The sequence below is a fragment of the Notamacropus eugenii genome, chromosome 5 (genome assembly GCF_028372415.1).
Source record: "Notamacropus eugenii isolate mMacEug1 chromosome 5, mMacEug1.pri_v2, whole genome shotgun sequence".
NCBI lineage: Eukaryota > Metazoa > Chordata > Mammalia > Diprotodontia > Macropodidae > Notamacropus > Notamacropus eugenii.
Genome location: NC_092876.1, coordinates 253,769,805 through 253,788,200, shown reverse-complemented (window position 1 = coordinate 253,788,200; position 18,396 = coordinate 253,769,805). Strand labels below are relative to the sequence as shown.

The 18,396-nt window shown below is 34.6% G+C and overlaps 1 protein-coding gene across 1 annotated transcript in view; it reads left to right on the top strand.

Moving 5' to 3' along the window:
* The window catches only part of CALCRL (calcitonin receptor like receptor), a 114,453-nt gene that overhangs the window by 69,028 nt on the left and 27,029 nt on the right, over positions 1–18,396 (top strand). Inside the window, exons 4-8 of the mRNA XM_072612603.1 lie at positions 2,072–2,164; positions 3,890–4,031; positions 7,889–7,999; positions 8,170–8,282; positions 9,072–9,163. Coding sequence (XP_072468704.1) covers positions 2,111–2,164; positions 3,890–4,031; positions 7,889–7,999; positions 8,170–8,282; positions 9,072–9,163 — 512 coding nt within the window. The 5' untranslated portion in view covers positions 2,072–2,110. The remainder of the gene's footprint in view (positions 1–2,071; positions 2,165–3,889; positions 4,032–7,888; positions 8,000–8,169; positions 8,283–9,071; positions 9,164–18,396) is intronic.

Below are 18,396 nucleotides of genomic sequence, written 5' to 3'. Positions count from 1 at the left end.
TTTACTTATCTGTAAATGCTGAATCTTCTCTATAGGATGTTAACTCTTGCAAGTCAGTGAGTTCTGTTTAATTTTGTTTTGCTTTTGTATCCTCAACATTTATCAGAGCAACTTGAAAATTATTAGCATTTAATAAATTTTTGTTGTACTGAATTCAATACAATGAATACAAATGCTAAATATAGAGAAATATAAATATCACATATTTATACTTTGATAGAAGGATCCATGATCTCTTTGACTGGGATACTCAATGCAGAGAACCCAAACTATTTAGATTTTCTAATCCCCTGAAATTTTTATCTATTTTTAAACAAGTATTGACTAAAGACTAGGCACTGTGCTAAGCACTGGAAGGCGAAAGAAAAATAAAGGAAGGAAGGAAGGAAAAGGAAAGAAATGAAGGAAGAAAAGATGAAGGAAGGAAGGGCTTGGGTAGGAGCAGATAGTACTTCTGGTGTGAGACATCTAGGGATAGATGTGATTTTTTACAAATTCTCCAACACATGGGAGGTCTTCCTGTAGTTTCTTTGAGTTTTGATGAGAAAAACATTTGTAGCAATGATGTTCATTTTCTCTCCTTCACTCCTACTATATGACAGACCCAACTCTTTTTCCAGTTGTACATCACTTAATAGGGTGTTTTATGAGGCTTAGAGTCAATAACATCTAAGTTTAAATCTGACCCCTGACACTTAATATATGTGTAACCCTGGGCAAGTTGCTTAACCTCTGTTTGCCTCAGTTTTCTCAACTGCAAAATGGGGATAATAACAGTACATACTTCACAAGTTTGTTTTGAGGATTAATGAGATAATTTTTGGAAAGTGCTTAGCTCAGTGCCTGGCAAATAGTAAGCAACAGTATAAATATATAATCTCCCACTCCCCATGCTCCTTATCTGCCCATGATAATAGGTTCCAGACTACATATGGCCAAGCATATTTCCATTGTCCTTTGGATCACTCATAATCATGATTCTTCTGAGATCAAATTATTTTTATAATTTGTAAACACTAGGAGAATAATTTTGTTGTTGTTTTTAATGTAACCTTTATCCAAGAAACGGATCAGGTCATTTGAAAGCACTGAATAATTTCCCAAATGTGATCCTAGTTGATTCTGAGATCTCCTCAATGTCTATTTAAAATAATCTGTCCTAATGGTATGTCCTAAGGATTAATTCATTGAGTTGCCCATTTAACTGTAATTATCCTAATATGTGCATTTTTCTTCCCCTTGATCTTATGTAAATAAAGGTAAAAAAATCATGACATAACAAATACTAAAACAAAATATATTACTACATTTGCACACATAATTTATAGGAAAGTCGGTCAATACACATTTATTAAATGGTTACTGTGTGCCAGGCATTGTGCTAAGACCTGGGGACACAAGAAGCCAAAGACAGTCTCTGCCTTCTAGAAATTTATAATCCAGTGGGGCAAGCAAAAACCAAACAAATATGTAAAAGCAAGCTATACACAGGAAAAAAATAAGAAATCAAAAAAGAGGTAAGGCATTAGAATTAGTGATTCTGGGAAAGGTCTGATAGGTAGGAGGAGAAGCAGGAAAGTAGTGTCACAAAAAACCTTGAAAGAAAAAAGTATTACGGAGGAGAGGGTGATCGGTAATGTTATAGGTCAAAGAGAATGAAGCTTGAGAAAAGGTTATTGGATTTGGCAATTAAGAGATCATTGGTGAATGTGGTAAGAAAAGAAATTTCAATGGAATGATGAGGTTGGAAGTCAGATTGTAAAAGGTTCAGAAGAGAGTGAGAAGAGAGAAAGAAGAGGCATCTATTATAGATAGCCTTTTCAGAGTTTATCAACAAAGGACAGAAAGGATAAAGATGATAGTCAGCAATGATAGAAGAATCAAGCAAAGGTTTGTTGAGGATGGGGGAGACATTGGCATGTTTGTGCACATTGAAGAATGAGCTAATAGAGATATTGACAATAAACAATAGAGCGAGAGTGTTTCTTGAAATAAATGTATAGATTAATTGAGCATTTAAAAATTTTACATTGAATATTGATATCACATTCTTTTGATTTCTTTGTTACAGAAGGATCTGATTATACATGACATTTTAAAGTCAATTTTAATGATGGAACAAAGGTGGATCCTGGTGTTTCTCATTCTCTTGACTGTTTTTAAGGTAACATTTACATAATTTAATTGCATATTTGTGTTTAGTTTCATGGTACCAGTAAGAGAAATAAATGGTGCTCTGGAGGTACTGTTGTACCAGAGATGTTTTGTATAAGTGCATGAATAATTGATTGAAATCATATTATCTTATATTAGCTTCTTTGGGAAGTATTAGAAACAAAAACAATAAAAAAGCTAAAAATAGATGTTCTCACCTTCTCAGGAATATTACATAACAATTTGTCAGAATCTAGAAAAATAAGTTAAATCAAACAACCTTTGCCTTTTTTTCCCCAACTTGGGTCAGGCTACAGCATCAAATAAGAATGTTCACAATGATTAATAGACCTGGCCTGTTAAGATAGGGCATTCTGTTCAGTTTTTCTCTTCTCATTTTTGACCTCATGTTCACTTCAGATTGCCACCTTTTGACTGACAAGCAGTCAGGGTCAAAGGTTATCTGTTTTGCAAGTTTATTTTCTATGGTTTTTATTTTGTTTAAATGAACAGTAGCTTTATTATCTCAATGTATTCACTGCTATTCCTCCTGTAAGCAAATCAGTCGCCAACCTCGTATTTGATTAGCACCATTAGAAAAGTACATAATAGAGAAAAATATTATTATCTCCCTCAGTATTAGCAAGGAGTTATGCTATAGTGTTTCTAAGGCAACTTTTTCCCCCTCCCCCAAAGAAACTGTCTGTCCTAGCTGTGCATATTGATAGATAAGCTCAATAGGTTTGCTTCTAAGTTAGGCCTGCACAACCTGTGGCCTGAAAGCCACTTATTTATGGCATGCCAAAGGATTTCAGGGGAGGAAAACATCCTTTGTATGTAGAGGAAACCATTGTGCAGGTTATACAGGCCTGATCTAAATACACACACACACACACACACACACACACACACACACACACACACATATTATCCTAGAACATAATACTCTGAAACCGAGAGAAACCTCCATACCTCAACAAGGCAAAGAACTTTTTCTGGAGGAACTGATACAAATATTTATGTAGATAAGTATGGGGACTTGACCTGTGATATCATCAGCTAACCCCTGGAAGGTTTACCAGAATCATTGGAGGAAATGCCAAAATTAACGAAATTATTAAAGGGTTGATACTGATGAACATATAGTGAGAGGCAGCTGCCTCTGACACTTACTGACTTTAGGGACCTTGGAGAAGCAATTTGATCTACTGGTACCCCCACAACCCAGGCAATCATGTAAGACTATGAACTGCAGAGCAAATGTTACTATGTAATTAATATATAATGTAATATAAAAATAATTATTAATAATAATGAACAATAATAACAACATTTAAGGTTCACAAAATGCTTTAGAAATACAATTTCATTTTATCCTCACAACAACCCTGGGAGCTAGATACTTTTATTATCTCAGTTTTACTGAATAGTAAATTAAGTAGATAGAGGTTAAATAACTTGTCCAGGATCACACAGTTAATAAGTTTTTACGGTCAGATTTGAACTCAGGTCATCCTGACTCTGGGTGCAGGGTTCTATCCACTGTACCCCATTGTGGTTCTCCTCTAGAAGTCCTCTCTGACAATGAAGTCAAAGGTCAGGGTGACAGAACAAAGCAGAAACATGTGCAGTGCAAGCATATGTTATAGTATCATTACAAATATAATGAAAACAACCTATGTCAACAAAAGTCTACTGTAGGAACTATTTATGAAGTTTCTGTTTTGATTTTTAGCCTTTGGTCATGGCTGAACCAGAAGGAGGACAGAATTTTTCTGGTGAACCAACTCAGTTGGGTGTTACTCGAAATAAGATTATGACAGCCCAATATGAATGCTACCAAAAAATCATGCAAGAACCTATTCATAGGAAAGAAGGTAAGTATTTTAATTTTGCAATGAGAAATTATTTTGTGGAGTGGCATTAATATTTTAAGATCTTGAAAAATAAATGTTAGTCTGCTTTTTTCAATTTCCTTGATACATATGCAAATTTATTTTAGTTGTAAAGACAGTTTATGTTGCTAATATATAATCTCATTATTTCAGTAGATAATTGATTTCACTTACATGGATCTTCCCTCCAGTGGAGCAAACTGTGACCTAGCCATGTCTTCTTATCCTGTCACCCTTTTGTCAGCCCTCCATAAAGCTTCCTTTGTAACTTTTAACTTTCCATGGATTCCAGGACAACTCTTCCTAAGCACCTCACCATTTTTTAAAAATTGTGAAAAACAGAAAATATAACCCCTACCTCTAGGCATGTGCTGGCAACCATGGGTTCTTCAAAAATATACAGCACACTTTTAAGTTAAATCTGCATTATATTTTCTCCATGATTTATTAAATCTAGACAATCAACAACAACAAAAATAAATAAATAAATAAAGCTCTGATTTTCATTGTTTGCTGATTTCTGGAGTATAAATTTTCACACTGAAACTTTAAGAATAAGCCATTGAGAGCCTGTATGAGCTGGCTCCAATAGATCCCTACCTCAATGCTTTTAACAGTCTATTTTTATAGAAAGATAGTTTGACTGTGAGATGCTCTGTAACCGTATCATAACTGTTTTCTGGCATAAGATGACATACTTTAGAGGTAGAAAGAACTGCAAAACTTCTCTAGTCAGATCCTTAATTTTATAGAGCAGTAAAATTGATCTTCAAAGATGTTAAATGTCATGTCCAAGTTCATGTATACAAGCAATAAAGAAGAGAGCAAGGTTTCACTACACTAAGACGTTTGATTGCTACATGGAATTTTTTTCTGCTACAATGTAATCGCCTCCTACAATATATAAAATATAAATCCAGATTTCCCAGCGGGGGGAAAAAAACTGTGATGAGAAAATAAGTTAATACTGAGAGCACTATTCTTTAAAATTATTTTTGCTTTCAGCCACCAGGATTTCTCCTGATTTTCATAGGAAGCTATACTATTAATGAGACTACATAATTTTCTTTTTAAGACGTCAATGTCTATTCTTGGACTTAAACCTATAATAAAAACCTTTTATCTCATCAATTGGAAAGATTATTTACTTAAAGTTTGTTGCTGTATTTGCTCTTAGGTCTTCTACCTCCTGGAAAATGTTTTGGAAAATTAATGATACCTTATATTGCAGTACACTCTGAAATTGATCCCCCAATGTCACAGATCATCTGGGTCCTTAGAGTTGCTAGGTTACTACTTTTCCTCTAAAAGTTCTCCTGAGGGATTGGGGTGGTGGTGATTTATATCTAACACTTTATCTCACATTTCTAATACTCTATCTTTTGCTCTCTCTTCACTGCCCCCTCCCCCCCATTATTAAGGATAACAATTAGCTAAATTTAATTAGCTTTTAGAGAGGACTATTTACAGAGGTTGGATAGTGATAACAATTGATACAAAATACTCCCCACCTAAAATTCCTTGATGCACAGTCCTACCAATACACATAGAATCCAGAAGAAAATGAACTCACAGTTAGAGACTTCATGTGACAAATGGTAGCTCACAGCTTCTGGAATTCCTGTTAATGGAGTCCTCAAAATATTCCCCTTAGCCATGGTTTGGTTTTTGTCTCTCCTAGAGACAAAATCTGTCTTTCCTCACCTTGTCTATGTCCTAGGCTCCTGATGCATACCCTCTCCCAAGACCCTTTCATTTTGGTGATACAGCTAGTATGCTGATAAAAAAGGTCCCAAATCTTTTTTTTTTTAAGTTTGCAAAATCCTCCTCTGGCCAAGATGGGGTCAGGCATGGATGGGTTCAGGAGACAGAGATTGAGGCAGAGATTGAGTCCAGTTCTCTTCTCCTCCCCTTCTTCCACAACTAATTTCTTCTCAGGTTTTTTTTTCACCATACACTTTAAATCCTTTGTTCCCAAAAGGAAATGGCCCATTGTATATGACTAAGTTTTCTCAAACAAGCTGAAACCACTCTACGGACAATACTACCCCCTCATTCATCTAATGCCTTACAATGAAGTTTAAATTGTTTTGGGGGAAAAAAAATCAATCTATAGCCCATGATTAATTGCTATCGAGGCCTTGTACACATTTAGTTCCTACTTCAGCTAATTTTTTCCCCTCATCCAACAATGATATCAGGGCATAGTATCTTATCATTGATTTTAAATTGGATGGGGTAATTTGATTTAATGTCTCAATCAATCCTACCCTTACACTGTCAACCATAAAAAAACAAACTCTCTCGTTTGGGGGTAAACAAAAGCCATACCTTTCTTTTTGTATTGGGTAGTTTTCAAAAGAACTTTTAACATTAACAGTAACTTAGCAACTCTAAGGACTCAGATGATCTGTGACATTGGGGGACTAATTTCAAAGTGTAATGCAATATAAGGTATCATTAAGGAATTACATAAAACAAATACATTGCTAATATAATTGTAATTTAGTTTACGAAATTTTTCTCTTCCCCATTGTCTGCAAACATCATTATGAATATAAACGTTTAGCAATCAATTATTCTTTGTTGATTTATGTTCTCATAATAAAATAATTATATCAATTTTAGTTAAATAATTTTAATCATATTATTGACATCATAATATGTCATTGTGGACATCATAGTTTTTTAGATTTCAAACCAGAAGGAGCTTTAAGATCATTTATTCCAACCTCCTCATTTAGAGTTGAGGAAACAAAGTACAAAAATAAATTCCTTGTCCAGAAGCATAATTTACTCAAAAGGATAGCTATTTTACATGTGATAGAATGAAAAATGCAATGCAGCATATTGATTTGCTTAAGAAAAGCATGGTACCTCTCAGTCTGGTTAGCAAAAGCAGATGCATTTGTAGCTGCCTAAGTACAATTGCATTTCAAAAATTATAAGTTAATATAAGTCAATAATTTAGATACTTATCAACCCTTTCCAGTCCTTCCTACTTACAAATGTTTGTAGCAACTGCCCTATATTAATCCAAGATCAGGTTACTGTTAGTAAATGAAGGAACTCATACACATATGCACACACACAGACACGTGTGTACGTATATATATATATATATATATATATAAAATCTGTATATTTTATATGACAGAATTGAATATCTGTCATTAGATTAAAACTATAGAAGTATCACAGAGAGTATTGTTCTATGTTATGAGCAGAGTATGAGTTTCATTCTTACATTTTCTCAATTCACTTGGCAGTCTTTGCCCACAATTCTTCATTTAGTAATCTTTCTTGTAGGTTCAAATATACTATAAAAATACTAATATGTACCTATACACATAGATGTATAGATATAGATGCTAACCATTAAAGCACCTAAATCATGAGAAAAAATATTGAATTTTATTATTTTTAAGCATACATAAAAATTTTATATTTCAAAATATCTTATTTCTATGTTATAAATGCCTTAGGCACAACAGAGTCAAAGCCTATTGAAATAGAGACAGAGTGAGGATGGTTTTAAGATGGCTGCCTTTATTTTCTATTTCTTCTCTTCAATGTACTCCAACATTAGCATTAAGGAATCATGCTTGACACCATGAGAGTTTGTATTATGAATCACGTATAGAGCCACAGAAAAGATACTTAGTGGCTCTTGTGTCAGAAAGCTTGTGTTCAGTTCCTACTAGCTATTCTCACTCTCTTTGTGACCATGAGCAAGTCATTTTATTCCCCTGAGCCTGTGTGCACTAGATGCCCTTGAGATTGTTTGTAACTTCAGTTCTACGATCCTGTGATTACCATTTGTCTACTTAATTCCTTAGGATCTTACTGCAACAGGACCTGGGATGGCTGGCTTTGTTGGAATGATGTTGCTGCTGGGACTGAATCCATGCAACACTGCCCTGACTATTTTCAGGATTTTGACCCTTCTGGTAAAAATAAATAAACTATTTATCATCTATCACTAATGATATCTCTATATATGTGCATTTGTGTGTGCATATACATAGAAGCATATATAATAAATTTCTTATATGCATTTTCTATACTATATTGAGGAAAAGGATTGCTTCATTGTTGCTTTTATTTGTTTCATTCACAGAAAAAGTTACAAAAATATGTGATCCAAATGGAAACTGGTTTAAACACCCAGAGAGTAACAGGACCTGGACCAATTATACCAGATGTAATATCCATACCCACTTGAAAGTACAGGTATATAATACATAGATACATTACTATTCAGTGCAGATAAAACTGTTGGTTCTTCAGTTCCATGTTCCCTTGTGATATGTTTGCAATTTCATGCAGCACTCCACCTTTAAGAAAAATTGTTTTCATGAGTAGAACATATCTTCATTATCATTTTTAAAATTTTTATTGAAAGGTGTATGCGGGGAGGGGGTGGGAAATGTAGAAGTACAATAACAAGGAAATCCCTTAAAGAAAGAATTATTGAATTTTCTCTGACACCCAGCTGAGTGCTTTGTACACAGCAGGCAATTTATACTTTTGGAACATAATGGAACACAATGGGGGAAAAGTCTTACAGAAAATTCTTGATTATCTCCTTACATTAAATTAATGGAATTGTGTATGTTTAATGTATCAAATCTTTTGACATTTAACATGAAAGCTTTGACACTAAGAATTCATCATGTAGAAAAAGGAATGTGATTTTTTATAAATATTGATAAAAAGAGCATAATATAAACTTCTACAATTGTCTAGAGGTTTACCATTACTGCAGTTATAAAACGTCAACATCTTACCATGTAGCAGAAATATTTATTTGCTTCTCACAGGACTGCTGTGAGATTCATAGCATTCATAAGAATCCAGGGGAAGTAAGGTGATATGCTTTGTATTTTATATTAATTTAGTCATTGAAATTAAAATTTGCATACACACAGTAGACACTTATGGCATTGTATCTTACTCAGAGCATTTTAACTTGAACCAAAATTTCTTTCTCCTTTATAATTTTTTTCCCCAAAATTACAGACAGCATTGAATTTGTTTTATCTTACCATCATTGGACATGGATTATCTATTGCATCACTGCTGATCTCTCTTGGAATATTCTTTTATTTCAAGTAAGTAAAATCCTGTATGTGCACTCAAGAGCATTGTGGTCATTCTCTCTTGAAATATAATTGTGCTATACATGTGTGGAAAAAATTAAAAAATGTGTAGGTAATTTAGATGCTGACAAAAGAGAAGAAAATAATGTTCGTATAACATTTGAAGTTCTGAATAACTCATGGGTGATACTGATAGAATTCCTTAGGAGACCAAGTGGGATTAGGGGTAGATTAATAGCCTTTTAAATAAATTTCATTTTGGTCATCAGAAACAAGCCAGATAGCTTTGGTTTTGTCTGCACTTTCAGCTGCTTTAGTTTAGATTTTGTTGTTGTTTTCTGGGGGGAGGGTTGTGTGGTTAGAACCATATTTGCTAGGCCACTTAGACTTTCCACTATATTTTTTCTTAGAGCATGCCTGGATAGAGCATTACCTAAATAACAGGATTCATGGAGAGTGACAATAGCAACATATTACACTTTATACTTGCTGACTTTTCTGGCTGCATGGAGCATTTCCATGGTATAGATAGACTTATTGATACTAACGGTTTTAAGGAACGTACAAGTAGAAATAACAACATTTATTAAGTGCTCACTACACGCCAAGCACTATGCAGACAAACAGAAATGTTGAAATAGTTCTTCCTCTCCAGGAGGTTATATACTAATTGGATAACACATAAAAGAAAGTTCCACATCAGGGCAGATGTAGAATGGGTCAGAGGAGGCAGCAGCAAGGCCTAGACATCATTAGGGTACATCAATATATCAGATAATTGTGTTCCAGGTGTCTGCAGGGCACAAAGGTAGGACAAATCATGAGGTCCTGAGCAGTTTAGGAACCTTTGGTTTTCTCAGTTTTATCTAGAATTTTCTGCCCTTCCTCTTTCTGCTCTCCTTTTTCTTGGCTTTTCTATTCTTAATCTTTAACATCTTCAGCAAATTGTCTGGTGAACCAAGAGATTGGTTTTCTAGTTATGACTGCCACTTATTAGCAAATATAGCCCTCACAAGTACACTTCTACTGTCTGGCACTGAGTTTTCCATCTATAAAATGTGAGGCTTAGCCTAGATGATTTCTAAGTCCCTTCGAGCTACAAAATTCTTTAAGTCTATGAGTTTAATGGTTTTAATAGGCAGAGATGTTCTAAACTAAGAAATTACATGCATGTTCTATCTAAGAGGCAGTGTGATGCAATAGGAAGTTACATACTTGGAGTCTGACTTACTAATAGCATGCCATTGGGAAAGTCTCTTTACCTCTAAAGGATTTAGTTTTCTTATCTGTAAAATGTAATCAATGGAGTAAATAAGCTCTGAAGTCTTTTTCAACTATAAGCCAAAGGATCCTATGATCTATGGTCTACAACATGTTTACTGGGGCTTTGAGGAGCTGATCAAGTAAGCCTTTGCCTCTAATAATTGTGGACTGATATGGGACATAAGAGGGGAGGGGAAATCGGGGTAAACTACATGTTTTAATTATCATTTTCAAAAGTTTGACACTTTGGTCCAGATAGCATCTATCTGCATTATTACAAAGTAGACATGAAAAACGTGTTGGAAAATATGATTCAGGAATAAAGAATTAGAGATGGCAAAGACTTAGAATACATAAAGACTCATGTCAATATATCATGAATATTTTGTTTTTAAAAATTAGGAAGCCAGGGATATGGCAAGCAACAAGTTATGTCATAAAAACTGAAATTGATCATATTTTAAAAGAAAGTAAACTACTCATTTCTAATATGGGAATTATTCCTAAATCAACCTGCTATAGACACATAACCTAAAGCAATTGTTAAAATTTATGTAAAAGTAAAACAAAAAAATGATTAAAATATACAACATATAATTAAAATCATTTCAACTTAATCTATTTAAACAAATTTATAACAACAAATAGGTAATAGATAGAAACAAAGCCATAGACCCCAATCACAAATAAAAATGAAAAATATTTAACCAGTCTTAATCACTTGCCATTCCAAGTAATGTAAAAAAATCATAAAATGAGTGGAAATTAAGCAGAATGGACAGAGAGCTAGCCTCAAAGTTTGTAAGACCCCGTTTCAAGTCCTAAGACTTCCAAATATCGGTCATACGACCTCTTGGAAAGTCACATAATCTCTTAGCGCTCCAGAAAATTTAGCAAAGGTGTTGGTCTGCATTGAGAGAAGGATTTGCTCAACTGGAGCTCTCCACACAAATGAAAGATAGGATAAATTTTACCACACACTCAGAAACACACATATAACACATGTTTGAAAAATCCTATGGAAAAAACAATGGTAGATTGTGATCACTATCGCGTCATAAAACAAGAAGTCATTAGAAGGACATATAAGGATGACACTGGTAGGACAGCAAACAGAAGAATGAAAAGAGCTAGAAAGGGGATTTTATGACATTCTTTTCACTATCAGCACACAGTAGCATACCACACTTAGCCTGACATAGCCTGATTTGGAAGTTATTAAAATATCAATTTGTAGTTACTTCAGAATACTGGATAATGTCAACTTTATCCCAATATTTGAATCAGACTAGTTGATAAGATAAATAGATTCTATTATATCTACTTATAGTTGGAGAGTTAGGTGGCACAGTGGATAAAGCAGTGCCAAACCAAAGTCAGGAATATTTAAGTTAAAAGCAAGCCTCAGACACAGACATATCTATTATTAATTTATTGTAATTTTATATCTCCTGCTCACACTGCAAATATTAGTCAATTTGCTCATAAACACTTTTCCTCTAAAAAATTTGAACTGACAGTGTTGTTTTTTTTTTTTTTAATGACAATCCCTAGTGTCTTGATTATCTATTTAAAAGGAATGGAAAATGGTCCATAATCTGAATTCCTCTAAAATAATTTCTTAAATAAAATCTTCAGGCAGTTCCATTTTTGCTTACTAAATACAGCATCCAGTAGAACTAACTAAATTTTCCAAAATGGTCATGGGTTAGAAAAGAATATGGGAATTCAAAACACTAAAGAAAATTGAATTCTTTCTGCACCTTTAGGTACTTTAATGTGATAAAATTATATAAAACCTCTAGTTTATGTTGCTTTATTCCAATAAAAATGAATCTACATTTGAAAATAGAAGCCCCTTCCTTTTGGAAGAACAAGAGACCTAAGTATGTCAAGATGAATTTCCCTAGGATTCCTATAGCAGGTTTCATATCATATACTGTTTGTATGATCTAATTTGAACTCCTTTATAGAACCAGTGCATTTTAAAAATCATATTATTTAAAATACTTTTAGGAAAAATAACAAAGCATTTCAAAGGGAAAAACACACACTGCACAGCACGAAAGAACCATTGCTTCAGGACTTTAAATCAACTAATTCAATAATGCTATAAAATTGCTTAAATTTGGTCTTTGTAATCAAAAATAAACAAAAATAACTTGAATATTTTCTTTAGAAAGGTAACTGGTAAAATATTGTATTTATTAAACAAACAAATGCAATGTCTTGCAAATGAGATAATCCCATGTTTTACATTTGAAAGGTCCTCTTGAAAGAATTGATTGATATGTTAATGTTAGTGTTGAAGGAACTTTCTACCAGCAACTTGGATGAAGACATAAAAAGCATGCCTTTCACATCTGTAGATGACTAAAAGTTGAAAGGGATCATTAATTATTAAAATGAAAGTGTCATAATGCAAAAGATTTTTTTGTTCAGTCATTTTTCAGTCATGTCTGACTCTGTTACCCTATTTGGGATTTTCTTGGTAAAGATATTAAGAGTAGTTTGCCATTTCTTTATTTAGCTCATTTTACAAATGAGGAAACTGAGGAAAAGAGGGGTTAAGTGTCTTGCCCAGGGTCACACAGCTATGTCTGGGGTCAGAGTTGAGCTGAGGAAGATGAGCCTTCCGGACTTGAGGCCTGACACTGTTCACTGAGCCACTTAGCTGTCCCTACGTTTAGCAATCTAAAATGATGAGCCCAAATTTAAAAAAAGAAATAGTAATGTCTGCTCTTTTGTGGAAGAAATCAACTTTGTAAGAATAAGGGAGATAGAATTTAACAGCAATTTACAATAATCATTATCTGAGTGCACTTCAAGCTCAATAACTCCAAAGTCTTCTATGGCAGATAAAAAGAAAATAAAAGGATTGAAAACACAGACCAAGAGAGATGATGCTTTTCTTATACCTCACACTGATGAGAGCACATTTAGAGTACTGTGTTCAGTTTTGGACCACACTGTATGAAACGCTAACAAGCTATTGTCCATTCAGAAAAGGGTCATCAGGATATCAAATTGTCTGCATATAATGTTTTATGAGGAGTAGTTGAAGGAATATGGATTGTTTAGGCCCAGAGAAGAGAAGGCAGAGTAAACATAAGAATTATTTTCAAGTACTTGAAGAGGGGGAGTAGATTATCTTGATTTGCTTCAGAATGAAGAGTTACTGCAAGTGGGTAGAATTTACAGGGAGGAAGATTTTGGCTTAGTATAAGTAAGATTTACACTAACTGTCCAAAATGTGAATGGAATGCTTTGAGAAGTAGTGAGATCTTTGTCATATATTTAATCACAAACTATATGCTTCCTGTTTGAGATAGTGTCTCTTGCATTGGGTTTAAATAATAAATTAATCTATCTCTAGAGTTTTTTCAGGAAGTTAGGTGACATGGTGGATATAGCACCAGACTTGGAGTCAGGAAGACTCATATTTGTGAGCTCAGATCAGCCTCAGACACTTAAAGAACTGAGACAAGTCGCTCATCCTGTTTCCCTCAGTAAAATGAGCTAGAGAAGGAAATGGCAAACCATTCCAGTATCTTTGCCAAGTAATCTCCAATGGGGTCACAAAGAGTCAGACATGACTGAACAAGAGTTACTTAGGGGGCAGCTAGCTGGTGCAGTAGGTAGTGCAACTCAGGAGGACGTGAGTTCAAATCCAGTCTTAGACACTTGACACTTTCTAGCTGTGTGACCCTGAGCAAGTCACTTAACTGTGATTGCCTTGTCCCCCCCCCCCCCACAAAAGTTACCTAGGTTTGGTGCTTTTTATGATCCTATAAAATATGTTTTATTACCTTAATGAATGCAGTAAACTGAATAAATACCATAAACTTCTGTGGTAGTTGTAATTTTCTGTTAGTTTAATAAGGATAGGTAGGAAGAACCCCACATATAAAACGGTTACAGAGGGTCTGAAGTTGCTTACCCTTATTTCTAGCCTTCCACTTTACTCTCATGTTTAATTTTATTATTCTGAACCCTGGGATAATTGAAAGATGTATTGATATATTTACGTATTTCTCATTAATGAATATTAATGAATATCTCAATATATCTCTCAGTCAACTAAACTCATAGACCCCATTTAAATAAATGTTATTTTTAATGAACTAGAGAAATCTCTTTTCCCAATAGTAGTAAGTTAGATATCTTTATATATTAAAAACCTCAATCTTTTCACAGTAAGAGATGTCAAAGATACTAGATATATAACTTATTAACAATCAAATAAATAATAAAAATAGAGAATAACTTAAAATATTTTATCCTTAAAAAGATCTTAGTGAGGGTAACCTCAAACCTTGATAGTAACCACAGTTGACACCTTTTTTACTTCTGAGAATAGTTCCACACAATTTAGTTCACTCTGGATAACTAAAGCTTTATCAAGGGAATATCCTTCTTCCTCTTCACCAGAAAAAGGAGGTTACAATAAATTTATGAAGAAAGTATCTCTGACATCTTTCTCACTGTTTTCTCCAGCTTCTATTGAACCATAATAAGAAAACAGTCCCTTCAGCATCTCTTCAGGCATCATTCTTAACTCTCTCTCCAGACTTATTCGTCTTAAAATTCTCTTCATGTTTCTTCATAAAATAAACTATGATAGGTCTAACTAGAAAGAATTTTCTCTTTACTTTTTTATTTGTATTCAACATAATTTATCTCACAGGACTCCATAGGTTAAAATTAAACTCATATACCCTCCATGACAACAGAGGGAAAAATACTTCTTAGAATAAGTTACAACTGTAACTCTTTTACTTTTTTCCTTCTTAAAGAGACAGTTAATCTCTGTAGGAGAGAGTTCTTGGAAATGGGTCACACTAGGAAATAACTTAGTAAATAATTGGCTTAGTAAAAGAAATAATGGATGAGTTTAATGTTTTTAAAGCAGCCTTGTGGGGCAGAGAAAAAACAATACCTGGTTTCAACATATTTAAATATATACATATACGTGTATGTGTATACATACACACATATATATAAAAATTCACTTCAAAACTAGAATACTTTTTCTGCTACACCTGATGTACAGGTCCCTTTCTGAAATAGGTTAGATTTAGTACTTAATGTAATATATTACTTTAAAAAAACATCTTAAAATACGCATTTTTCCTTTGTTATAGTTGATGGTGAACCATCGGTGTGGTTTTGTGAGTATGAGAACAATGGGTACAGTCATAAGGAGCTATGGACCAAGATCCTGCCTGTAACATCAAATAATTTTGTGACTGTACACAAGTCACCACTATGAGTTTCAGTGTAGTCCTATATAAATCAGGGATAATTACGCACATACTACTTTATGGTAAGGAAAGCACTTTTAAATCCCCTCTACCAAACATTTAGAAGTGTGAGTTACCGTAAGCTAGTGGGTAAATTTGGGTAAACATATGGAAAGCCATGTGTAAGAGTAGAATTTTCTGGTAGCGAGAGTTGGTTTATTTGTTTCTTCCAAAACTTCTCCTTATTTGCTGACTTGCCCAAACAGCGGGCGTATGAACATGTAAACAGATGAATAACGCAGACCTCTCCCCTTCCACCACCCTCCCCACATGGTTATTTTCAATTTGCAAATCTGGAGAGGGGCGCTTTTTAAAAATCTCAAACCGAGAGAACATCACGTTTTAAAACAAACGCATCCCCTCTTCCATTCTAAGTTTTCCCTGAATATGTTATGGAAAACATTATCCATATCCCTTGAGGCCCAGTCCTCTGCTCCAACTACACAAGCAAAGGCACTGAAGCCAGCAGGAGTCTGGCCAACGTGAGGAGTATGGATCTTGGCCCCGAAACGGGAGGATAATAAAGGTTGGGAGCTAATTACATCGGCTCTGCGGTGGCTCAATTGCTCATTCTGTTTACTGCATTAAAATAATAAGAATCTTTCCGTGGTGATTTTGGCAGCTCCTGCTGCAGGTTTTATCTGATGGGTCCTTTTAGAAGACCACAGCACCACGCTGATCCTTTCACACAGGCATGCATATGCACACATTCATCTAGTCATCAAAGGGCATTCATTAAGCATTAGCTATGTGGAGTGTGTACACATTCTCTCTCTCTCTCTCTCTCTCTCTCTCTCTCTCTCTCTCTCTCTCTCTCTCTCTCTCTCTCTTGCTCTCTTTCTCTTCTCTCTTGCTCTCTCTCTCCTTCTCTCTCCCTCCCTGCCTCTCTCTCTCTCTCTCTCTCTCTCTCTCTCTCTCTCTCTCTCTCTCTCTCTCTCTCTCTTTCTCTCTCTCTCTCCCCCCCCTCTCTCTTGCTCTCTCTCTCTCTTTCTCTCTCTCTCCCTCTCTCTCTCTCTCTCTCTCTCTCTCTCTCTCTCTCGCTCTCTCTCGCTCTCTCTCTTTCTGCCTCTCTTTCTCTCATTCTCTCTTAACATTATCAGCAGTATAGTCATTGACCAGAGAATGATAGAATTGTAAGGGACTTTGAAAATTATCTTTTTTAACCCTATTATTTTACTGCTGAGGAAACTGAGGTCCAGAGAAATCTTAAGACCAAAAGATGATGGATTTAGAGTTGGAAGGAACTCAGAATTTATCTGATTCCTTTCATTTTGTAAGTGAGAAGACTTAGGCAGTGAAAAGTTTAGTGATTTGCCCAGTTACACAGACAACGAATATTAGAGCCAAGATTCTAACCCAGGGTTTTTGACTCCAAATCAAGTGCCTTCTCAGGAACTTGCTTTGTCCAAAATCACACAAAACCCAAATAGAATCTTAACTTTCTTGCTCCAAGTATAGGGTTATTTTCATTGTTTCAATAACATTTTCTGAATTCTGTGAATAAGATTTTTTTAAATGGTGTAGAGAAACAAATGTGTTCTTTTGTTCTAATAATTATAAAGCGATGACATGACTTGCACTTGACTTTGTTTTGAGTGAGGGAGGGCTGTGCAGGTCACCAGCCTCCCTTCTCCTCCAGAGCCATCTGAATCCAATGACCAGATATTCATCAGGATGCCTGGAGATGACCCTGGATGAGACAATTGGGGTTAAGTGACTTGCCCAAGGTCACACAGCTAGTGAGTGTCAAGCATCTGAGGTGAGATTTGAACTCAGGTCCTCCTGACTCCTGCACTGGTGCTCTATCCACTGTACCACCTAGCTGCCCTCAGTGTTTGCCATGTACTAAAAGGAAAAAAAAAAACCTAATTCTTTTCAAGATTACTCTTCTGTTTTTAAAGTCATGTATTTTCAGCCAAATTGACATTGCTTTGATATATAATCTTAATAAGGCTTCATGGTGTTGCAGATGTGGCACTGGACTTGAAGTTTTGAAGACCTGGGTTCAAATTCTATCTCACATACTTACTGTGTGACCCTGAGAAACACTTAAATACTCTGTATCCTTCTCTGAATAATACCACTTCCTTTTTTTTTTAAAAAAAATATACATTTCCTGTATGATTTTCTTTGTATCAGCTGTTTGGTAGAAATCATTGTTAAAATAATAGACTATGAAAGCCCACAGATCCTTCCAATGCCTTTTTATCTGCTCTACTATTTTGATCCTACATGGTGTTCCTTGATTTACAGGACATGCCAACATGAACTGAAATGTAGTGCCTGGAACTGAACACAATCTTCATAATATGATTTAATCAAGACATAATATTAACTCCTCATCTTGGATATTTCTTCTTAGCACAGTCAAGGGAATATAAGCTTTTTTCTTCCATATCACATTGGTGACTTATAAGGAAACCAAATCAATTTCTCTTATAAAGACCATTGTCCAGACAAAACACTCCACCTAATTGTTATAAATTTGATTTTTAAACCCATGTAGAATTTTACAAATATGTCTATTTTTATTATCTTAAATGTAGACCATCACTCTTCAATGTAGATCATGTCCTTGTTGCCACTTATCTAGATCTCATATGCATTTTTAGCTATCCTTCTGAACTTTGTGACATCTGTACATATGACATAGATTGCTTTTTTTAACTTCATCCAAGT